Genomic DNA, 25,355 nt, shown 5'->3' on the forward strand with positions numbered 1-25,355 from the left:
AGGTCAGGGAAAGGTAACCAAATAACCTTAACCCACTAACGTCACCTTAACGACAAAGCCCTGAACTCTCTTCTACCTTTCCTGGGTATACTGGTAAAGCTATGTGTTATAACCCTGTGTGTGTGTGTGTTTACACACAATACTGAACCTCCAGATGGATATCAGCCCTGTGCTGCACATCAACAATCAACAGATGGGTAATAAGGGCATTGTGTTTGTGCCAAGAGATAAGGCTGATAGTTTTGTCTCTATGTTAAAGGTAATGCTCTGCTGCGGTTGAGAGCAGAGTGCAGGGTTTAGAACGTGGAAGGTCATGGAAGGTTTTGTTAGGATGGCCGACTGGTTTACGTTCAGAGTTGACTACATATCATCACACAGTTCCATGAGGATCTGTTTTAACCTATGGAGGTAGGCAGTGTATGAGTTGCTTAGTGTGTGGAGGAGAGAGATTGTAGGCCTATATGAAGGTTAGTGTGTAGAGGAGAGATGGTAGGCCAAATGAAGGTTAGTGTGTAGAGGAGAGATGGTAGGCCTATATGAAGGTTAGTGTGTAGGAGAGAGATGGTAGGCCAAATGAAGGTTAGTGTGTAGAGGAGAGAGATGGTAGGCATATATGAAGATTAGTGTGTAGAGGAGAGATGGTAGACCAAATGAAGGTTAGTGTGTAGAGGAGAGATGGTAGGCCAAATTAAGATTAGTGTGTAGAGGAGCGAGATGGTAGGCCAAATGAAGGTTAGTGTGTAGAGGAGAGAGATGGTAGGCCAAATGAAGGTTCGTGTGTAGAGGAGAGATGGTAGGCCAAATGAAGGTTAGTGTGTAGAGGAGAGATGGTAGGCCAAATGAAGATTAGTTTGTAGAGGAGCGAGATGGTAGGCCAAATGAAGGTTAGTGTGTAGAGGAGAGAGATGGTAGGCCAAATGAAGGTTAGTGTGTAGAGGAGAGATGGTAGGCCAAATGAAGGTTAGTGTGTAGAGGAGAGAGATGGTAGGCCAAATGAAGGTTAGTGTGTAGAGGAGAGAGATGGTAGGCCTATATGAAGGTTAGTGTGTAGAGGAGAGATGGTAAGCCAAATGAAGGTTATTGTGTAGAGGAGAGATGGTAGGCCAAATGAAGGTTATTGTGTAGAGGAGATATTGTGTATTCTATATGAATGGGTCTAATATGAACGTCTATGAGTTGGTTAATGTGTAGAGCAGTGTGTGTATATGGGTAGTTATAATACACTTTGTATGTGTCAGTAGGGTCCTGGTCAAAAGTAGTGCACTATATAGGGGATAGGGTGCCATTTGGAACTGGCCCAAACTATGTCTTCTCTACAAGTTACTGCAATGTCAATCGTTAAGTTAGATGGCTTCTAAGGAGAGAGAAAAATATTGGTTCCTACTCTCCCCATCCCACTATCTCTGAACCTCTGATCTTGCTCATTAATCTGTGGGTGGGTGTGGGCATGTGCCTGGTTTACTAGAGGCTTTGGAATTGGAATTAAATCTTCTTATAAATCTTTCATAATGAGTCCTCCATCACCGGGTATCTGAGGGGAAACTTTGAGGTAGACTGTCAGTTATTTTTTTATTCAAACCAGGCTTGCATTATTCAATCAGATTAGAAACCCTCAGTCATCACAGATCCATTTTATCTCCCTTTTACTTAGGAGGCTACTAAATTATTTACAGCAAAAAATAAAGCACAAAAGCAGCAAACCTCAGTCAGCCATTCAGCAGAGACCATTGTGTGTGTTTGTTGAAATCCAACTAATTAAATGGGCGGTGTCTTTTAGACTTTCAATCACAATTAAATGGCCCTTTTCCCTCTCTCCCATGTCAAAGCAAGTTTGATTCTCTTCCCTTGATTCTTTCTGTCTTGTGTAAATGGCCCTTCCTTCCTCGGGGGGACGTGTCGTGTCATTGAAGTAATCTGTTCTGTTCATCCATAGTGATCATTGCTGTGTTGCTGCAGTTACACCGAAGGACTCAGTGGTCTATCCATCTATTGACTCCTAAATGTTTTGTGTGTGTGTCTTTGTGTGTGCGTTTGTGTGTGGAGCAGGGTTGTCTCAGAGGAATGCTGAGGTATAATTGTTTTTATCCGGGGCAGCAGTTGTGCTGATATGTGTTACTGCCTCTGCCACACTAACGCGTCTACTGAGTCAGTCCATGAGTCTCCTGAGTGGCGAGCTCAACTGCTCTGAGTAGAACAGCCACTTAAGAAGAAGCTCATCTCTACAAGTCCGTTGTGACACCCTGTTTTTAAAAAGCATTACGAGCTACAGCGTGTCTGCATTATTCAGTAACGCTCCTGACAAACACGCTGTCCTAATGCGCTCGGCGCCCGGCCGTGGTGACACATTGAATCAGGCGCGGCGTGCATGAGCTATCGCCGAGACACCCCAGGGGGAAAGCCAATCACGTCGGCTCATGCCCGGGTTGGATGGAGGCAGGGCTCGGGCGATTGGTTCAGCCTCAATGCACACCAGTGACCCGGACGCCAGCAGATGTCCGCTGAGATCAGGTGGAGATCTCTTGAACCCGGTTCAGTTCTGCCGGCAGGGCCTCCTCCCCTCAAGTGATGGGGAAATAGATAGGTACATATCACAATATTATTTTGTGACGATATAATATCGATATTTGACTCCGAAGTATCGATTTAATCAATAACTGCTACTACAGGTAGCTGGCTAGTCTGCTGGACCGGCGCCAAAACTCTGGGGTTTTTCATCCTATAGCTTGTTCTCCGTCTTATATTTATATAGTGGGCCAACATGTTTCCACCACTGTTATTTCCATGACTGATCAAAACTCGTTTTCTCATGGCTCCCTCTTGTCCCTCTGCAGCATCGAATCACAATAAAATCACAGTATCGAAACTTAATACATATAGAATCATGAGGATTGCAATACATATCGTATTGGCACCTAAGTATTGTTAAATGTTGTATTGTGAGGTCCCTGGCAATTCCCAGCCCTACTCCCCTCCATCCCTCCCATCCTCCATCCAGCCTGCCTCCCTGCTCTCCCTCCCCACCATGCCCTCCTGCTCTCCCTCCCCACCATGCCCTCCTGCTCTCCCTCACTACTCTCCCTGCTCTCCCTTACTACTCTCCCTGCTCTCCCTTACTACTCTCCCTGCCTCCCTCCCTGCTCTCCCTGCCTCCCTCACTACTCTCCCTGCTCTCCCTGCCTCCCTCTCCCTGCTCTCCCTGCCCTCCTCTCCCTGCTCTCCCTGCCTCCCTCCCTGCTCTCCCTGCCTGTCTGGCTGGCACATCGCTCCTGCTCTGTTGAGCTTGACCCGCTGACTGATTTTAAAAACTCCCAGACATCACATCTTTGTGACTGCCATGCCAAGCTGTGCGCTCATCTAGCCTGCAGTCCCTCCACCCTGAACGGACAGGGCCAAGACATCATGTAGAGTAGAACACATGATGATACATGGATGTACATCCTGGAATTTTACCTCTGACTTGATTGCAAATCATGCAAATTAGGTCGGACAGAATGTCTCTTTGGATTTAGGCTAGCTGACTGTCAACGCACTGGAACAGTATAGGACTGTATATGTACTGCACTGCGGTGTGTTTTTATACTCTAAATATTCGGATCCATTTTTTATCTTATGCCTACTTTTAAGTGCAACAGAAGCAACTTGTTTGATCACCATACAAAAAGGAAATATGGCACAGATCCCATATTCCCCAATCCTTCTGTATAGAGATGTTTCTAAGTGGTGTTGTGCAGGATGGGAACCCATCTGATTCTACTCTGTCCCTTTGTCCCCAGTCTTGTGTGTGGAGATGTCTCTTGCTGCTGTCTTAGTACAGGAAGCCCATTGAGTTGTGTGCTTTAGTGGCAAGCAGTGTGTTCTACAGTTGTCAGCCAGACCTGGCTTTGAATACTGTTTGAGATCATTTCATATAATTTATCTGTGCTTGATTGAACTCACCTGGCACAATTGACCAATAGAACAGTCCCAAAAATACATATCTTCTGGCACTTAAGCATACTAAAGGAAACGCTCAAAGTAGGCTATTTGATAGATTTTCAATTAGTATTTTGACCCAGATCTGACATTTCCTCTCCTCTGTGGTCCAGCCAGCCAGCCATCCAGGAAGAGAGCTGCTGTTGAACGATAAATATCCTCTCTAAGTGTCAGAGGCCCTGCTGCTAAATGTCCTCTACTCCACACTGCGGTGTGAACCACACGGGGCAGGAAGAGGAGGAGCTCCCAGTGCTGCTCTGCTCTTCTTCTCTCTCTCTTTCTCTCTCTGTCGCTATCTCTTTCTATCTAGCGCTCTCTCTCTCTCTCTCCCTCTCTTCCCCTCCTCCCTCAACTCCACATGCCTCCCTAATGAACGCTGAGGTCACACGGCACCCGCTCCGAGGATACATTTCCACTCCCCCTGCTCCTTCTGGTCCTCCACCACCTCCCTCTCCTCCTGCTCCTTCTGGTCCTCCACCACCTCCCTCTCCTCCTGCTCCTTCTGGTCCTCCACCACCTCCCTCTCCTCCTGCTCCTTCTGGTCCTCCACCTCCCTCTCCTCCTGCTCCTTCTGGTCCTCTACCACCTCCCTCTCCCCCTGCTCCTTCTGGTCATCCACCTCCCTCTCCTCCTGCTCCTTCTGGTCCTCCACCACCTCCCTCTCCTCCTGCTCCTTCTGGTCCTCCACCACCTCCCTCTCCTCCTGCTCCTTCTGGTCCTCCTCCTCCACCTCCTCCCCCTCCCCCTCCTGCTTCTCCACCTCCTCCCCTCAACCTCTTTCTCCTGGGTATAAAGCTCACGTTACCCAGCCAGCCAGATGGAAATGAGCCTGACCTTTACATTTGAACATCTTAAAGGTTGAGGTTAAGTGCCCATCAACGCTCTCACAATTAAGTTGACAGTAAAGAGGATAATATGTAGTCCTGCACGTGACAACATCCTCACTGGTGACACTGTGGCTCATTGTATAGAGTGGACAGGAACAGCTCTACTGGCCAATCACCAGAGTGTAGTAGTAGAGAGACCTGGTTATCTAGTACAGACAGGAACAGCCCTACTTTCACATGTCAGTGAATTATTAAGCTTTACTATAGGATACAAATTAGGCCTATTGGTGCATCTGAAAGAGTGCTTAGCTTTCTAAAGTATTTAAAGATGTTAATACATCTGGGAACTGGTTTGCCTGAGTTAAACACTCATCGAAGCTGGGAAACAGATGGGCAGCTTGTTTCAGCAGGCCTCAATATAAACAGTAGTTAGATGGGCAGCTTGGTTGAGCAGGCTTCAATAAAAACAGTAGTAAGATGGGCAGCTTGTTTTAGCAGGCTTCAATGGAAACAGTAGTTAGATGGGCAGCTTGTTTCAGCAGGCTTCAATAGAAACAGTAGTTAGATGGGCAGCTTGTTTCAGCAGGCTTCAATAGAAACAGTAGTTAGATGGGCAGCTTGTTTCTGCAGGCTTCAATAGAAACAGTAGATAGATGGGCATCTTGTTTCAGCAGGCTTCAATGGAAACAGTAGTTAGATGGGCAGCTTGTTTCAGCAGGCCTCAATAGAAACAGTAGTTAGATGGGCAGCTTGGTTGAGCAGGCTTCAATAGAAACAGTAGTTAGATGGGCAGCTTGTTTTAGCAGGCTTCAATGGAAACAGTAGTTAGATGGGCAGCTTGTTTCAGCAGGCTTCAATAGAAACAGTAGTTAGATGGGCAGCTTGTTTCAGCAGGCCTCAATAGAAACTTTGAAGATTCTTGTATAAAAAAATGTAAACGCTAAATGTCCTCCGCGTCTTGTTCCATTATATAGACAGTCTAGACCAGGGTTCCCCAACTGGCGGCCTGCGGGTCATTTTATAGACAGTCTAGACCAGGGTTCCCCAACTGGCGGCCTGCGGGTCATTTTATAGACAGTCTAGACCAGGGTTCCCCAACTGGCGGCCTGCGGGTCATTTTATAGACAGTCTAGACCAGGGTTCCCCAACTGGCGGCCTGCGGGTCATTTTATAGACAGTCTAGACCAGGGTTCCCCAACTGGCGGCCTGCGGGTCATTTTATAGACAGTCTAGACCAGGGTTCCCCAACTGTCATTTTATTTGGCCCCTCAGAATGTTTATTTATTTACATTTTTTGGGACATAAAAGACTGTAAAAACACCAGCAAATCAACTCGAAGTGATTTTAATTTTAGTAATCTGTTCCAAAGTTTTCCCATGCATTATAGAGATGTGATCGTATACAAACGTAAGCAAGGTGTGGAATTATTATGTTTTTGTCAAATATTATATCGGTTTGGGCTTCTTGCGGTCAATTTGCAGTCTTACAAATTATTTGTAATTATGTTCCGGCCCCCTGACTAACTGCACAAGAAAAAACACGCCCGCGGCTGAATCTAGTTGATGATCCCTGGTCTAGACAGAAAAGTCAAGGAAAATGATTTCTACAACAACACCTTTAGAAAAGAAAAGCCACAGACAGTGTGGTTTGAATTTCAGCAGAAAAGCCACAGACAGTGTGTTGTATTTCAGCAGCAAAGCCACAGACAGTGTGGCTGTATTTCAGCAGAAAAGCCACATACAGTGTGGCTGTATTTCAGCAGCAAAGCCACATACAGTGTGGCTGTATTTCAGCAGCAAAGCCACAGACGGTGTGACTGTATTTCAGCAGCAAAGCCACAGACAGTGTGACTGTATTTCAGCAGCAAAGCCACAGACAGTGTGGCTGTATTTCAGCAGAAAAGCCACAGACAGTGTGTTGTATTTCAGCAGCAAAGCCACAGACAGTGTGTTGTATTTCAGCAGCAAAGCCACAGACAGTGTGGCTGTATTTCAGCAGAAAAGCCACAGACAGTGTGTTGTATTTCAGCAGCAAAGCCACAGACAGTGTGGCTGTATTTCAGCAACTGTCAATAAAGTAGTGATGTTGGAGAGTGGACATTTGTCTGCTATTGAAAGACAGACATGCTGTAGATGTTAGTTACGTCCCAAATGGCACCCTATTCCTTACAATAGTGCCCTATAGAGCCCCACAGTGGTGTGGTCATAATACCCATAAAACCTAGCGGTCAAACAATAGTTTTTCCACCATTCATTTGTCATTGGTAAAAGTCACCTTGTCCTATCAAAACGTCACGCCAGGGTAAGCCTACATGAAACACAGACGTTATTTAAAGTGTTTCTAAAATCCCCTATGGGAAAAATGTATGGTGGAAAAATTATTGGAACCATTTCCCTGTTTGACCGCTAGGTTTTATGGGTATTGTGACTCATACTGTTGTACTCTATGGGCCCTGGTCAAAAGTAGTGCACTATATAGGGAATAGGGTGCTATTTGGGTCACAGCCCCCGGCATTGGCAGCAGTAAACACTAAAGAAGTGTACATAAAATACTTTAGAATTCTTATGCATGTGATGTTTTATTTGTGCTTACCATGACTGTTTTTGTATTTTAATGTGTGTGTGTATATATATATATATATATATATATACACACACAGTGGGGGAAAAAGTATTTAGTCAGCCACCAATTGTGCAAGTTCTCCCACTTAAAAAGATGAGAGAGGCCTGTAATTTTCATCATAGGTACACGTCAACTATGACAGACAAAATGAGGGGAAAAAAATCCGGAAAATCACATTGTAGGATTTTTTATGAATTTATTTGCAAATTATGGTGGAAAATAAGTATTTGGTCAATAACAAAAGTTTCTCAATACTTTGTTATATACCCTTTGTTGGCAATGACACAGGTCAAATGTTTTCTGTAAGTCTTCACAAGGTTTTCACACACTGTTGCTGGTATTTTGGCCCATTCCTCCATGCAGATCTCCTCTAGAGCAGTGATGTTTTGGGGCTGTCGCTGGGCAACACGGACTTTCAACTCCCTCCAAAGATTTTCTATGGGGTTGAGATCTGGAGACTGGCTAGGCCACTCCAGGACCTTAAAATGCTTCTTACGAAGCCACTCCTTCGTTGCCCGGGCGGTGTGTTTGGGATCATTGTCATGCTGAAAGACCCAGCCACGTTTCATCTTCAATGCCCTTGCTGATGGAAGGAGGTTTTCACTCAACATCTCACGATACATAGCCCCATTCATTCTTTCCTTTACACGGATCAGTCGTCCTGGTCCCTTTGCAGAAAAACAGCCCCAAAGCATGATGTTTCCACCCGCATGATGTTTCCACCCCCATGCTTCACAGTAGGTATGGTGTTCTTTGGATGCAACTCAGCATTCTTTGTCCTCCAAACACGACGAGTTGAGTTTTTACCAAAAAGTTATATTTTGGTTTCATCTGACCATATGACATTCTCCCAATCCTCTTCTGGATCATCCAAATGCACTCTAGCAAACTTCAGACGGGCCTGGACATGTACTGGCTTAAGCAGGGGGACACGTCTGGCACTGCAGGATTTGAGTCCCTGGCGGCGTAGTGTGTTACTGATGGTAGGCTTTGTTACTTTGGTCCTAGCTCTCTGCAGGTCATTCACTAGGTCCCCCCGTGTGGTTCTGGGATTTTTGCTCACCGTTCTTGTGATCATTTTGACCCCACGGGGTGAGATCTTGCGTGGAGCCCCAGATCGAGGGAGATTATCAGTGGTCTTGTATGTCTTCCATTTCCTAATAATTGCTCCCACAGTTGATTTCTTCAAACCAAGCTGCTTACCTATTGCAGATTCAGTCTTCCCAGGCTGGTGCAGGTCTACAATTTTGTTTCTGGTGTCCTTTGACAGCTCTTTGGTCTTGGCCATAGTGGAGTTTGGAGTGTGACTGTTTGAGGTTGTGGACAGGTGTCTTTTATACTGATAACAAGTTCAAACAGGTGCCATTAATACAGGTAACGAGTGGAGGACAGAGGAGCCTCTTAAAGAAGAAGTTACAGGTCTGTGAGAGCCAGAAATCTTGCTTGTTTGTAGGTGACCAAATACTTATTTTCCACCATAATTTGCAAATAAATTCATAAAAAATCCTACAATGTGATTTTCTGGATTTTTTTCCCTCAATTTGTCTGTCATAGTTGACGTGTACCTATGATGAAAATTACAGGCCTCTCTCATCTTTTTAAGTGGGAGAACATGCACAATTGGTGGCTGACTAAAGACTTTTTTCCCCCACTGTATATATTACTATTTTTTTGTGTATATTTATGTTGTCTTATACAGGGAGCATTTGAAAAAGAGACCTAGGTCTCAATATTTCTTCCCTGTTAAATAAAGGTTAAATAAATAAAAAAATGATGTTGAAGAATGGACATTTCCCTTCCACTGTTAGACAGGCTGCAGAAATAACCTTGTTTTTCCAAGCCTCCAAGGCCTTCCAAGGCTGCTGCCAGTTTGAAAGAGATGTACACTGTCACTGTCCGTCTCATCCGTCTCGACTCTCTCTATCCCAGACCACTCACTCTATTGGTGATGACTTTACAGATATGTAACTGAGTTTATATTGAAGTTTAGCCACAAGCACTTCAGCATCTGTCCATTCTGCTTACCATCTATGGAACCATCTATGGCAGCAACTATATCACCATCAAAGGCAGCAACTATATCACCATCTATGGCAGCAACTATATCACCATCTATGGCAGCATCTATGGCACCATCTATGGAACCATCTATGGTTCTATGGAACATTTTTCCCTGTACAGCTTTTTCCCTGGCATGCTGAAGCACAACACAACATGTTGGACAGTCAATCAGTTCAGGAAATAATTTAACTACATGATATGCTGTGGTACTGAAATACAGCAAATTGTCAAGGTTTTGATTTCATCTGTCCCTATTAGCTCCCTTGGAAAGCATTTTGTGCATTTACTGTGCTAAAGAAAACTGCAAAAAAAATAGTCTGACCTTCCTAGCCACCGTTGGCCCTCCCTGTGTTAACCCTGCCGTGTCTGTGTTTCTGTCAGGAAGGCCCAGGAGCAGGATAAGAAGGTGGTGGTAGCTGGATGTGTTCCCCAGGCCCAGCCCAGGATGGACTACCTTAAAGGACTCAGCATCATCGGGGTAAGTCTCCTCCTCTCCTCCCTGTGTTGCCATCTCTCCCTTGTGGTATGTATGTGTGGTGGAGGGTGTTTTGATGGCAAAACAGAAGTTCTGTCCTACATCGTTGGACTCCACATTAGACTATAGACCACAGTTGGGCTCAATTCCAGTCGATTCAGGAATTGAGTTGCATCCCTATTAGGAAATTGATTCATTTCCAATTCAACTGACGAGTTGAAATGGAATGGATACCAATTCTGCTCTAGACAGCTGACTGAAAGACCTCTAAGGTCTGTTATTGCTCTAAGGTCTGTTACTGAATGTCCTTTAACATCTACTGTCTACTCCAGTATTTACTCTGCCAACCGTGTTTTCTACTATGAGTGATTTATAAACATGACCTAACAAGGTCTTAATATTTGAAGAAGTGAGTCAGTTTGTTAGGTGTGACTGCTTCTGTGTTCCTAAGAGTCTTTCTCATATTGATATTGGTTGGACTACAGTCAGTCAGGCACGCAGGCAAGCAATAAGGTCTGTTGACTAATAATAAGTGACTGAGATGGAACAGGTGCTGGATGGCAGTTAACTAGACCACGCCTTCTTTCAGTTACACCAGTCATCTTATGCAAATGTTCCAGTTTGTTTTACATATTCTAGAAATCCACCAACGAAGTTGACATTCCTGAGGTTATGGAACTTTCAAGGATAACTAAGGTTGCTTCCCAAATAGCACCCTATTCCCTATACAGTGCATGACTTTTGACCAGGGCACATAGGGCTCTGGTCAAAAGTAGTGCACTATATAGGGAGTAGGGTGCCATTTGGGGGACACACTTAAGGCTACATGGAAAATAGAATAATCAATGTGTAATGTAATCTACACACATCGAAAGTCCCACAGCAAAGAATTCACCAGCTGTTTTCTTTAAACCTGGGAGTTGACATGAATGGGATTGTATATTGAATTTAAATGCATTATTCATGATATAGGGTGTTTAACATAACACGGGACATTGATGTTTATTAAGGGGACATACAGCCAGGCACAATAGTGAGTATAGAAATGACCTTAGTGATAATATCCACGTATTGATTTCATTTGAAAGAGTCATACAAGCAGACATAATCCATCAAAGTTCATGATTCTGAGAATTCAGGGAGTAGCCCTTTAAAATGGACGCTTGATGAAAAGATAACTTTGCTCTTTTGAAAGGCTCGATTATGTTTGGAATATTTATATTGTTGGCATTGGTCTCTGGGGGAATATTTAATGTGATTTCAATGTTTGTTTCGACTCTGTTGTTTATCTGATGCAATTTCACTTAAGCCCTTGATACAATGACAAACAAGGCTTACATATCTTAGATTTACCCACAACAACCCTCACTGAGTGGATTCAGTTCAGTCAGTCATTTCCCTAAACATAAAATACAACTACAGTTAATGAGCATGAGATCCTCAGATAGACACGCTAGGCTGTTTTCTGCCTCTACCTCACTGCCTTTATTTTCCCTACTGCAGAACTCAAACGGTTCTACTAGATAGGCCTATGCTGCGATCTGCTTCTCCCTGCCGTTGCCTAGGCCCCTAATGCAACACTCAAACAATTGTACTTAGACTTCTATCCCATGAAGGCATTTGATCCCCATGGTTTCGACCGGCCCTCAGAAAACCACCAGGAGTTCTCTTGTCTCTTCCATTTCAAATCGAAAACCTTCCCTGGACTCCATAAAGTATTTTCCTCTTAAGTCTTTCTACCCACCGACAGCAGAAATAGATCCTAGTGCCTAGTCTCTCTCTCTCTCTCTCTCTCTCTCTCTCTCTCTCTCTCTCTCTCTCTCTCTCTTTCGGTTTATCCACCCAGGTGTGCTTTACTACTGAGAGAAATTAAAGATAAATGTCATATCAGCAGAGCTAGCGATCACTGAGCGACGGGGCAGCGATAGAGGAGAGCAGCAGCTTCTAAAGAAACTCTGGCCCAGCGGGCCTTCTCTCTCTCCTCTCTACTCTTTGCTTTCTCTGCTTTTAAATTAAGTTAAAAGAGGTCTGCAGACTGTTAAGTACAGTCTTCCTGAAAAGACTATTGATCATAGCGGGCGGCAAGGCAGCAGTGGATGAGAGACGCAGTGAGCGGGGTTAGCGTTAGTGCTAGCTGTTCATCTTTATGGGGGATGAGAGTCAGTGAGAGGGGTTAGCCTTAGCGCTAGCTGTTCATCTTTATGGGGGATGAGAGTCAGTGAGAGGGGTTAGCCTTAGCGCTAGCTGTTCATCTTTATGGGGGATGAGAGTCAGTGAGAGGGGTTAGCCTTAGCGCTAGCTGTTCATCTTTATGGGGGATGAGAGTCAGTGAGAGGGGTTAGCCTTAGCGCTAGCTGTTCATCTTTATGGGGGATGAGAGTCAGTGAGAGGGGTTAGCCTTAGCGCTAGCTGTTCATCTTTATGGGGGATGAGAGTCAGTGAGAGGGGTTAGCCTTAGCGCTAGCTGTTCATCTTTATGGGGGATGAGAGTCAGTGAGAGGGGTTAGCCTTAGCGCTAGCTGTTCATCTTTATGGGGGATGAGAGTCAGTGAGAGGGGTTAGCCTTAGCGCTAGCTGTTCATCTTTATGGGGGATGAGAGTCAGTGAGAGGGGTTAGCCTTAGCGCTAGGTGTTCATCTTTATGGGGGATGAGAGTCAGTGAGAGGGGTTAGCCTTAGCGCTAGCTGTTCATCTTTATGGGGGATGAGAGTCAGTGAGAGGGGTTAGCCTTAGCGCTAGCTGTTCATCTTTATGGGGGATGAGAGTCAGTGAGAGGGGTTAGCCTTAGCGCTAGCTGTTCATCTTTATGGGGGATGAGAGTCAGTGAGAGGGGTTAGCCTTAGCGCTAGCTGTTCATCTTTATGGGGGATGAGAGTCAGTGAGAGGGGTTAGCCTTAGCGCTAGCTGTTCATCTTTATGGGGGATGAGAGTCAGTGAGAGGGGTTAGCCTTAGCGCTAGGTGTTCATCTTTATGGGGGATGAGAGTCAGTGAGAGGGGTTAGCCTTAGCGCTAGGTGTTCATCTTTATGGGGGATGAGAGTCAGTGAGAGGGGTTAGCCTTAGCGCTAGGTGTTCATCTCTAATGGGGGATCAGAGACTGTGAGAGGGGTTACCACTAGCTGTTAATCTCTATGAGGGATGAGAGACAGAGGTGTTAGTAGGGTTGCAAAATTCAGGTATTTTTGTTCCAGGTTTTTCAGAAATTATGGATGGAAGATTCCCGGAATCACAAGGGAATAAGCAGGAAATCCAAATTTCTGGAAAACTTGGGAATTTTATAAAATGTACCGGAATTTTACAACCCCAGGTGTTAGCGTAATGCTAGCGGTTCATCTTTATGCGGGATGAGAGGTACGGTGAGGGAAAAAAGTATTTGATCCCCTGCTAATTTTGTACGTTTGCCCACTGACAAAGAAATGATCAGTCTATAATTTTTATGGTAGGTTTATTTGAACAGTGAGAGACAGAATAACAACAAAAAAATCCAGAAAAACACATGTCAAAAATGTTATAAATTGATTAGCATTTTAATGTATTTGACCCCCTCTCAATCAGAAAGATTTCTGGCTCCCAGGTGTCTTTTATACAGGTAACGAGCTGAGATTAGGAGCACACTCTTAAAGGGAGTGCTCCTAATCTCAGCTTGTTACCTGTATAAAAGACACCTGTCCACAGAAGCAATCAATCAATCAGATTCCAAACTCTCCACCATGGCCAAGACCAAAGAGCTCTCCAAGGATGTCAGGGACAAGATTGTAGACCTAAACAAGGCTGGAATGGGCTACAAGACCATCGCCAAGCAGCTTGGTGAGAAGGTGACAACAGTTGGTGCGATTATTCGCAAATGGAAGAAACACAAAAGAACTGAACTCCCTCCACCTGGGGCTCCATGCAAGATCTCACCTCGTGGAGTTGCAATAATCATGAGAACGGTGAGGAATCAGCCCATAACTCCACGGGAGGATCTTGTCAATGATCTCAAGGCAGCTGGGACCATAGTCACCAAGAAAACTATTGGTAACACACTACGCCGTGAAGGACTGAAATCCTGCAGCGCCAGCAAGGTCCCCCTGCTCAAGAAAGCACATATACAGGCCTGTCTGAATGATTCAGAGGAGAACTGGGTGAATGTGTTGTGGTCAGATGAGACCAAAATCGAGCTCTTTGGCATCAACTCAACTCGCTGTGTTTGGAGGAGGAGGAATGCTGCGGTGGAAACATTATGCTTTGGGGGTGTTTTTCTGATGAACCTCACCGCATCAAAGGGACGATGGACGGGGCCATGTACCGTCAAATCTTGGGTGAGATCCTCCTTCCCTCAGCCAGGGCATTGGAAATGGGTCGTGGATGGGTATTCCAGCATGACAATAACCCAAAACACACGGCCAAGGCAACAAAGGAGTGGCTCAAGAAGAAGCACATTAAGGTCCTGGAGTGGCCTAGCCAGTCTCCAGACCTTAATCCCATAGAAAATCTGTGGAGGGAGCTGATGGTTCGAGTTGACAAACGTCAGCCTCGAAACCTTAATGACTTGGAGAAGATCTGCAAAGAGAAGTGGGACAAAATCCCTCCTGAGATGTGTGCAAACCTGGTGGCCAACTACAAGAAACGTCTGACCTCTGTGATTGCCAACAAGGGTTTTGCCACCAAATACTAAGTCATGTTTTGCAGAGGGGTCAAATACTTATTTCCCTCATTAAAATGCAAATCAATTTATAACATTTTTGACATGCGTTTTTCTGGATTTTTTTGTTGTTATTCTGTCTCTCACTGTTCAAATAAACCTACCATTAAAATGATAGACTGATCATATCTTTGTCAGTGGGCAAACATACAAAATCAACAGGGGATCAAATACTTTTTCCCTCACTGTATTGGGGTTAGCGCTACCTGTTAGTTTCTCATCTCCTGGCACAGCGTGTCGGCCGCAGGAGCACTGGAGGGTCCAAATGGCAGCTGCCCCCTGCTGTCACTGAGCTGTACCCGCTCCTCTGCTCTCTCTAGTCCACACACGTATGGATGGACTGCCCGCGGACGCACACCTCACACAGTCACAGGCAGAGACAATTTGCCCTGACCCCAGCATGGTAGCTAGCTTATAGTAATGAGAGAGTAGGGGGTTTGGGAGGGAAGGACTGGGGGGGGGGTTCCTGCTTTCTAGATCAAAGGTGGCACTATCCATCGATCCCTCCCAGGTCCCTAAACAGATGTGGCTTTATGAGGAAAACCAAATGGATGATCTGAGTTTCATCTCTTTAAATGGACACTAATGTTATCATTTCCCGCATTTATGTACTAAATCTACAATCTACATTTACATTATTATACTTATCAATACATTTGTCAGACGTGCCCATTGCACGTCCCATGGTCCTAAAAGTATGTTTTGCTAAACAGTTGAAAGAAATCCCCTCTCCCTCATCTCATTGTTTCCACTCAGCTCCACTGGGAGTAATGTGGTGGTTTCTATGTCCTTTGGCCTGTATAGCAGTACAGCAGGTTTTAAAGTGGAGCCACCCAAAGGGTAGCAGTGCATCCTGCTCCGATGGGCTCGGCCTACACACACACACACACTCTCCCTCCCTCCCCTCTCTCTCCCTCCCCCCTCTCTCTGCTGGTCTCAGCCCCTTCTGCCTCTCTCCCGCTGCTCAGAGTGGACACAGATTGCTGTCCCATTAGGACCAAATAGATTTTTATTTTCCATGCTTATCATGCATATAACTGCTGCCAGACGGGAGAGGCCTTGGTTGTGTCCCAAATGCCACCCTGTTCCCTATTGTTCTAGGGTCTGTTATTGTTCTATAAAGGGAATAGGGTGTCATTTGGGATAGGGGATGGGGGGGGGGGGGGTAGCGCTTGTTTATCCCGTCCTCCAGGCGGTACCCACTGCCCTGCTGCACTCGGCCCAGGGACGGGGATGGGTAATGGGGCTCCAGGCCCGGCGAGGCCTGGGGTTGGGCCCTGGACGGGAGTGGAGGCCTGCTAGCCCCAACTATTTAACTGTGGGTTGCAGCAGGGCACAGTTGATGCACATTTCCTTTAATAGATCAGATTTTACAATCTCTGGTTCCCCAGGCAGAAATAACACAGAGGAGAAGGGGAAACCACGGGAGAGGAAAAACGGATGAGATAAAAATGAATGGTTAGATTGGCTCATGCAGAAATAACACAGCAGAGGAGAGGAGAGGGGGAAACGGAGGGTGGAAAGGGAACAAAACGGACCAGGAAATAGGGCTGCGTAAAAGCTTCTCTCTCTCTTTCGCTGCGTCGTTTTCAGTCCATACCCTTGATTCTCCTGTTTATCAATAGAAGATTGAATCACCACAGAGCTGTGATTTGTTGTTGGATGTCGTTTTAGCTCTGTGTCACATTGTGTTTCTGTTTTACTGTTTCAGACACAGTGTTTTTACGCTGTTGTTTTATTTAATGTGATTTGGGGTTGATGGCGTTTCCTGCAGTTAGGAGTTAAATGTAATACAGCGCTTGGCAAGGCCAACAGTGTCTAAATGAGGTGTGTGCATGTGCATAGAATGAGAAGCTGGGTTTACCCTGCAGTTATTCAAATGGAATGTTTCAAATCGCTGTTTGGTTGTGGCTCCCTAGTTGGAGTGTAAAATACAGGGTAAGCATTGTCTGTTAATGTAAAGGAGAACGGGAGCTTTGATCTCCTTATGTACTTCATTATTTTATGACAGGACAGTAGGAAGTGTCAGAGGAAACAGAGTCAGGAGACCGGTTAGTAGAGAGAGGAAACTGATAGTCAGGAGACAGGTTAGTAGAGAGAGGAAACTGATAGTCAGGAGACAGGTTAGTAGAGAGAGGAAACTGATAGTCAGGAGACAGGTTAGTAGAGAGAGGAAACGGATAGTCAGGAGACAGGTTAGTAGAGAGAGGAAACTGAGTCAGGAGACAGGTTAGTAGAGAGAGGAAACGGATAGTCAGGAGACAGGTTAGTAGAGAGAGGAAACGGATAGTCAGGAGACAGGTTAGTAGAGAGAGGAAACGGATAGTCAGGAGACAGGTAAGTAGAGAGAGGAAACTGAGTCAGGAGACAGGTTAGTAGAGAGAGGAAACGGATAGTCAGGAGACCGGTTAGTAGAGAGAGGAAACTGACTCAGGAGACAGGTTAGTAGAGAGAGGAAACTGATAGTCAGGAGACCGGTTAATAGAGAGAGGAAACCGAGTCAGGAGACAGGTTAGTAGAGAGAGGAAACGGATAGTCAGGAGACAGGTTAGTAGAGAGAGGAAACTGAGTCGGGAGACCGGTTAGTAGAGAGAGGAAACTGAGTCGGGAGACAGGTTAGTAGAGAGAGGAAACGGATAGTCAGGAGACAGGTAAGTAGAGAGAGGAAACTGAGTCGGGAGACAGGTTAGTAGAGAGAGGAAACTGAGTCGGGAGACAGGTTAGTAGAGAGAGGAAACTGATAGTCAGGAGACAGGTTAGTAGAGAGAGGAAACTGATAGTCAGGAGACCGGTTAGTAGAGAGAGGAAACTGATAGTCAGGAGACAGGTTAGTAGAGAGAGGAAACCGAGTCAGGAGACATGTTAGTAGAGAGAGGAAACGGATAGTCAGGAGAGAGGTTAGTAGAGAGAGGAAACGGATAGTCAGGAGACAGGTAAGTAGAGAGAGGAAACTGAGTCGGGAGACAGGTTAGTAGAGAGAGGAAACTGAGTCGGGAGACAGGTTAGTAGAGAGAGGAAACTGATAGTCAGGAGACAGGTTAGTAGAGAGAGGAAACTGATAGTCAGGAGACAGGTTAGTAGAGAGAGGAAACTGATAGTCAGGAGACCGGTTAGTAGAGAGAGGAAACTGATAGTCAGGAGACAGGTTAGTAGAGAGAGGAAACCGAGTCAGGAGACATGTTAGTAGAGAGAGGAAACGGATAGTCAGGAGAGAGGTTAGTAGAGAGAGGAAACAGATAGTCAGGAGACAGGTTAGTAGAGAGAGGAAACTGAGTCAGGAGACAGGTTAGTAGAGAGAGGAAACGGATAGTCAGGAGACAGGTTAGTAGAGAGAGGAAACGGATAGTCAGGAGACAGGTAAGTAGAGAGAGGAAACTGAGTCAGGAGACAGGTTAGTAGAGAGAGGAAACTGAGTCAGGAGACAGGTTAGTAGAGAGAGGAAACTGAGTCAGGAGACAGGTTAGTAGAGAGAGGAAACGGATAGTCAAGAGACAGGTTAGTAGAGAGAGGAAACTGATAGTCAGGAGACAGGTTAGTAGAGAGAGGAAACGGATAGTCAGGAGACAGGTTAGTAGAGAGAGGAAACCGAGTCAGGAGACAGGTTAGTAGAGAGAGGAAACTGAGTCGGGAGACCGGTTAGTAGAGAGAGGTAACGGATAGTCAGGAGACAGGTTAGTAGAGAGAGGAAACCGAGTCAGGAGACATGTTAGTAGAGAGAGGAAACGGATAGTCAGGAGAGAGGTTAGTAGAGAGAGGAAATGGATAGTCAGGAGACAGGTTAGTAGAGAGAGGAAACGGATAGTCAGGAGACAGGTTAGTAGAGAGAGGAAACGGATAGTCAGGAGAGAGGTTAGTAGAGAGAGGAAATGGATAGTCAGGAGACAGGTTAGTAGAGAGAGGAAACTGAGTCAGGAGACAGGTTAGTAGAGAGAGGAAACTGATAGTCAGGAGACCGGTTAATAGAGAGAGGAAACCGAGTCAGGAGACAGGTTAGTAGAGAGAGGAAACGGATAGTCAGGAGACAGGTAAGTAGAGAGAGGAAACTGAGTCAGGAGACAGGTTAGTAGAGAGAGAAAACGGATAGTCAGGAGACAGGTTAGTAGAGAGAGGAAACAGATAGTCAGGAGACAGGTTAGTAGAGAGAGGAAACGGATAGTCAGGAGACCGGTTAGTAGAGAGAGGAAACTGAGTCAGGAGACAGGTTAGTAGAGAGAGGAAACGGATAGTCAAGAGACAGGTTAGTAGAGAGAGGAAACTGATAGTCAGGAGACAGGTTAGTAGAGAGAGGAAACGGATAGTCAGGAGACAGGTTAGTAGAGAGAGGAAACCGAGTCAGGAGACAGGTTAGTAGAGAGAGGAAACTGAGTCGGGAGACCGGTTAGTAGAGAGGGGAAACTGAGTCGGGAGACAGGTTAGTAGAGAGAGGTAACGGATAGTCAGGAGACAGGTTAGTAGAGAGAGGAAACCGAGTCAGGAGACATGTTAGTAGAGAGAGGAAACGGATAGTCAGGAGAGAGGTTAGTAGAGAGAGGAAATGGATAGTCAGGAGACAGGTTAGTAGAGAGAGGAAACGGATAGTCAGGAGACAGGTTAGTAGAGAGAGGAAACGGATAGTCAGGAGAGAGGTTAGTAGAGAGAGGAAATGGATAGTCAGTTTCCTCTCTCTACTAACCTGTCTCCTGACTATCAGTTTCCTCTCTCTACTAACCTGTCTCCCGACACCTTTAAACTCAATTCCTTCGACCTCATGGCTTGGTTTTTGCTCAGACATGCACTGTCAACTGTGGGACCTTTATAAATCATGTCCAATCAATTTAATTTACCACAGGTGGACTCCAATCAAGTTATAGAAACATCTCAAGTATGATAGATGGAAATAGGATGCACCTGAGATCAATTTCGAGTCTCATAGCAAAGGGTCTGAATACTTATGTAAATAAGGTATTTCTGTTTTGTATTTTTTATAAATTTGCGGACAAATTCTAAAAACCTGTTTTTCGCTTTGTCATTATGGGGTATTGTGTAGATTGATGAGACATGTTTTATTTAATCAATTTTAGAGTAAGGCTGTAACGTAGCAGAATGTGGAAAAAGGAAAGGGGTCTGAATGCTTTGCTTTCCGAAGGCACTGTATGTGGTCCGGATTTGACAGTGTTGTCACTCAGCCAGACTCCTCCGGCATAAGCATACTTTTTTTCTGTGGAGCTGTCAGTTACTTAGCCTAGCAGTGTCAGTTAGCCTAGCAGTGTCAGTTAGCCTAGCAGTGTCAGTTAGCCTAGCAGTGTCAGTTAGCCTAGCAGTGTCAGTTAGCCTAGCAGTGTCAGTTAGCCTAGCAGTGTCAGTTAGCCTAGCAGTGTCAGTTAGCCTAGCAGTGTCAGTTAGCCTAGCAGTGTCAGTTAGCCTAGCGGTGAGCATGACCGAGAGAGTCGGGGTGAAGAGGGAGGCACCCTGGGAGGTGACATAGAGAAACAACATACCCCCCTGGAGTTAACCTTCAGGTGAACCCTGCCTTACCTTTGACCTTTAAACTCAAACCTTCAGACATATCTGATGAAAACAGCTCTGACTGAATAGTCTGTGACATAACCTATCTACCGTTACAGATCAACTAGTCATTTAGAGGGACTAGATGGTTATCTGGAGGGACTGGATAGAGAGTTACAGTTGAAGTCAGAAGTTTACATACACCTTAGCCAAATACATTTAAACTCAGTTTTTCACAATTCCTGACATTTAATCCTAGTAACAATTCCCTGTCTTAGGTCAGTTAGGATCACCACTTTATTTTAAGAATGTGAAATGTCAGAATAATAGTACAGAAAGTGATTTATTTCAGCTTTTATTTATTTCATCACATTCCCAGTGGGTCAGAAGTTTACATACACTCAATTAGTATTTGGTAGCATTGCCTTTAAATTGTTTAACTTGGGTCAAACGTTTCGGGTAGCCTTCCACAAGCTTCCCACAATAAGTTGGGTGAATTTTGGCCCATTCCTCCTGACAGAGCTGGGGTAACTGAGTCAGGTTTGTAGGCCTCGTTGCTCGCACACGCCTTTTCAGTTCTGCCCACAAATGTTCTATAGGATTGAGGTCAGGGCTTTGTGATGGCCACTCCAATACCTTGACTTTGTTGTTTTTAAGCCATTTTGCCACAACTTTGGAAGTATGCTTGGGGTCATTGTCCATTTGGAAGACCCATTTGCGACCAAGCTTTAACTTCCTGACTGATGTCTTGAGATGTTGCTTCAATATATCCACATAATTTTCCTTCCTCATGATGCCATCTATTTTGTGAAGTGCACAAGTCACTCCTGCAGCAAAGCACACCCACAGCATGATGCTGCCACCCCCGTGCTTCATGGTTGGGATGGTGTTCTTCGGCTTGCAAGCGACCCCCTTTTCCCTCCAAACATAAGGATGGTCATTATGGCCAAACAGTTCTATTTTTGTTACATCAGACCAGAGGACATTTCTCCAAAAAGTACGATCTTTGTCCCCATGTGCAGTTGCAAACTGTAGTCTGGCTTTTTTATGGCAGTTTTGGAGCAGTGATTTCTTTCTTTCTGAGCGGCCTTTCAGGTTATGTCAATATAGGACTCGTTTTACTGTGGATATAGATATTTTTGTACCTGTTTCCTCCAGCATCTTCACAAGGTCCTTTGCTGTTGTTCTGGGATTGATTTGCACTTTTCGCACCAAAGTACGTTAATCTCTAGGAGACAGAACGCGTCTCCTTCCTGAGCAGTATGACGGCTGCGTGGTCCCATGGTGTTTATACTTGTACTATTGTTTGTACAGATGAACGTGGTACCTTCAGGCATTTGGAAATTGCTCCCAAGAATTAACCAGACTTGTGGAGGTCTACAATTTTTTTTCTGAGTTCTTGGCTGATTACTTTTGATTTTCCCATGATGTCAAGCAAAGAGGCACTGAGTTTGAAGGTAGGCCTCGAAATACATCCACAGGTACACCTCCAATTGACTCAAATGATGTCAATTAGCCTATCAGAAGCTTCTAAAGCCATGACATCATTTTCTGGAATTTTCCATGCTGTTTAAAGGCACAGTCAACTTAGTGTATGTAACCCACTGGAACTGTGATACAGTGAATTATAAGTGAAATAATCTGTCTGTAAACAATTGTTGGAAAAATTACTTGTGTCATGCACAAAGTAGATGTCCTAACCGACTTGCCAAAACTATAGTTTGTTAACAAGAAATTTGTGGAGTGGTTGAAAAACGAGTTTTATTTACTCCAATCTAAGTGTATGTAAACTTCCGACTTCAACTGTATCTGTAGAGACTAGATGTGGAGTTATCTGGATGGACTAGATAGTTATCTGGAGTTATATGGAGGGAAAAACCTAAAATCCCTTTACCAGTACACTCACACCACACAGCTCTGTGCTTAGTAAGATTCAGAGACATAACATGAAATATGGCTTCCTATATCAAACCATGAGCCTGTGCTTCATAGTAACAGCTTGACTGTAATAGGAAGTACTAGGAAGGATATTTACGCACAGGAGTAACGGCCGTTGGACCAAAGTGGTTATTGAAAATCTATTGATGTTTATCCTGTCTGTCTCGGTTGGGGCTGTGTGTAGGATCCAGGTTTTTTTCTTGATCGAAATGGTGCTTTGGTGGTGGGCATGGCCAATGGTGCAGTTGCTGACAGAAAATTTGATGCCCTCTTGTTGGTTGCAGTGACATTATTTTGCTGTTTTATAGCTAATTTCCTACAATTCTACACATTTTGCCATGAGGCTGAGAGAAATGTTTCAGTTTTAAAGCAAATTTCCTGCAATTTGACAGATTTTGCAATGAAGCTGAAAGAAAAATGTGCAGTTAAAGCAAATTTCCTGCAATTCGACACATTTTGCAATGAAGCAGAGAGAAAAATGTGCAGTTTTAAAGCTAATTTCCTGCAATTCTACACATTTTGCAATGGCTTATGCTATTTGAGTGACTCAAACATAGTAACATAATTTATTTTTTTATTACTGTTTGGACATAGGCAGCTCGAAAAGAAAAAAATACCTAGGCGACCCGCCCAAGCCTTTTCTTTGCAGAAAAAACCCTGGGATCGCATTCATAAAACAGAAAGCCCCTGATAGGCCTCTATATGCTCTGTTTTAAAAAGAGGCAGCTTCAAATCAAATTGTCTTTGTCACATGTGCCGAATACAACAGGTGTAGACCTTACTGTGAAATGCTTACTTACAAGCCCTTAACCAACAATGCAGAGTTTACAAAAAAAGTAAGAACAATTTGCTAAATAAACTAAAGGATAAATAGTAACGCAATAAAATGACAATAACAAGGCTATATACAAGGAGTACCGCTACCAAGTCAATGTGCAGGGGTACGGGTAATATATACAGTGGGGAGAACAAGTATTTGATACACTGCCGATTTTGCAGGTTTTCCTACTTACAAAGCATGTAGAGGTCTGTAAAAATCCAGAAAATCACATTGTATGATTTTTAAGTAATTCATTTGCATTTTATTGCATGACATAAGTATTTGATACATCAGAAAAGCAGAACTTAATATTTGGTACAGAAACCTTTGTTTGCAATTACAGAGATCATACGTTTCCTGTAGGTCTTGACCAGGTTTGCACACACTGCAGCAGGGATTTTGGCCCACTCCTCCTCCATACAGACCTTCTCCAGATCCTTCAGGTTTCGGGGCTGTCGCTGGGCAATACGGACTTTCAGCTCCCTCCAAAGATGTTCTATTGGGTTCAGGTCTGGAGACTGGCTAGGCCACTCCAGGACCTTGAGATGCTTCTTACGGAGCCACTCCTTAGTTGCCCTGGCTGTGTGTTTCGGGTCGTTGTCATGCTGGAAGACCCAGCCACGACCCATCTTCAATGCTCTTACTGAGGGAAGGAGGTTGTTGGCCAAGATCTCGCGATACATGGCCCCATCCATCCTCCCCTCAATACAGTGCAGTCGTCCTGTCCCCTTTGCAGAAAAGCATCCCCAAAGAATGATGTTTCCACCTCCATGCTTCACGGTTGGGATGGTGTTCTTGGGGTTGTACTCATCCTTCTTCTTCCTCCAAACACGGCGAGTGGAGTTTAGACCAAAAAGCTATATTTTTGTCTCATCAGACCACATGACCTTCTCCCATTCCTCCTCTGGATCATCCAGATGGTCATTGGCAAACTTCAGACGGGCCTGGACATGCGCTGGCTTGAGCAGGGGGACCTTGTGTGCGCTGCAGGATTTTAATCCATGACGGCGTAGTGTGTTACTTATGGTTTTCTTTGAGACTGTGGTCCCAGCTCTCTTCAGGTCATTGACCAGGTCCTGCCGTGTAGTTCTGGGCTGATCCCTCACCTTCCTCATGATCATTGATGCCCCACGAGGTGAGATCTTGCATGGAGACCCAGACCGAGGGTGATTGACCGTCATCTTGAACTTCTTCCATTTTCTAATAATTGCGCCAACAGTTGTTGCCTTCTCACCAAGCTGCTTGCCTATTGTCCTGTAGCCCATCCCATCATTGTGCAGGTCTACACTTTTATCCCTGATGTCCTTACACAGCTCTCTGGTCTTGGCCATTGTGGAGAGGTTGGAGTCTGTTTGATTGAGTGTGTGGACAGGTGTCTTTTATACAGGTAATGAGTTCAAACAGGTGCAGTTAATACAGGTAATGAGTGGAGAACAGGAGGGCTTCTTAAAGAAAAACTAACAGGTCTGTGAGAGCCGGAATTCTTACTGGTTGGTAGGTGATCAAATACTTATGTCATGCAATAAAATGCAAATTAATTACTTAAAAATTATACAATGTGATTTTCTGTTTTAGATTCCGTCTCTCACAGTTGAAGTGTACCTATGATAAAAATTACAGACCTCTACATGCTTTGTAAGTAGGAAAACCTGCAAAATCGGCAGTGTATCAAATACTTGTTCTCCCCACTGTACGTGTAGGTAGAGTTAAAGTGACTATGCATAGATAATAAACAGAGAGTAGCAGCAGCGTATTTGAAGGAATATGAACGTGTGTGTGTGTGGCGTCAATGTTTGTGTGTGTCAGTGTAGTATATCTGAGTGTGTGTGGGTAGAGTCCAGTGAGTGAACATCGAGCCTGTGCAAGAGAGTCAGTGCAAAACATAATAATAAAATAAGAGGGTAAATGCAAATAGTCGGGTGGCCGTTTGATGAACTGGTCAGCAGTCTTCTGGCTTAGCGGTAGAAGCTGTTAAGGAGCGTTTTGTTCCCAGACTTGGCGCTCCGGTACCGCTTGCCGTGCTTAGAGAGATATCCCTGGCTATGTCGTCATCTGCCACTGTGTGTGTGTTATTCCTCTATCTTTCTATTATGTCATTATTTTTTTCTCTCTGCATTGTTGTGACCCATCAGTCAGCATTTCACTGTGACATATATGATTTGATTGTAGATTGTAGATTTGTGTGTTTTATCCACCATGTTCTCTCTGTCTCTGTCTCGCTCTCTCTCTGTGTGTGTTTTCCAACCCTGTCCTCTGTGTGTGTTCCAACCCTGTCCTCTGTGTGTTCCAACCCCGTCCTCTCTGTGTGTTCTAACCCCGTCCTCTCTGTGTGTTCTAACCCTGTCCTCTCTGTGTGTTCTAACCCTGTCCTCTGTGTGTGTTCCAACCCCGTCCTCTGTGTGTGTTCCAACCCTGTCCTCTGTGTGTGTTCCAACCCCGTCCTCTGTGTGTGTTCCAACCCTGTCCTCTGTG

General features: G+C 44.8%; 1 protein-coding gene across 1 annotated transcript in view; it reads left to right on the forward strand.

Annotated features, from left to right (window-relative positions):
* cdkal1 (CDK5 regulatory subunit associated protein 1-like 1) overlaps window positions 1-25,355 on the forward strand; it is a 993,836-nt gene that overhangs the window by 156,882 nt on the left and 811,599 nt on the right. Inside the window, exon 5 of the mRNA XM_084158515.1 lies at window positions 9,864-9,960. Within this exon, the coding sequence (XP_084014641.1) occupies window positions 9,864-9,960 (97 nt within the window). The remainder of the gene's footprint in view (window positions 1-9,863; window positions 9,961-25,355) is intronic.

The sequence above is a fragment of the Coregonus lavaretus genome (genome assembly GCF_964263955.1).
Source record: "Coregonus lavaretus genome assembly, chromosome: 3".
NCBI lineage: Eukaryota > Metazoa > Chordata > Actinopteri > Salmoniformes > Salmonidae > Coregonus > Coregonus lavaretus.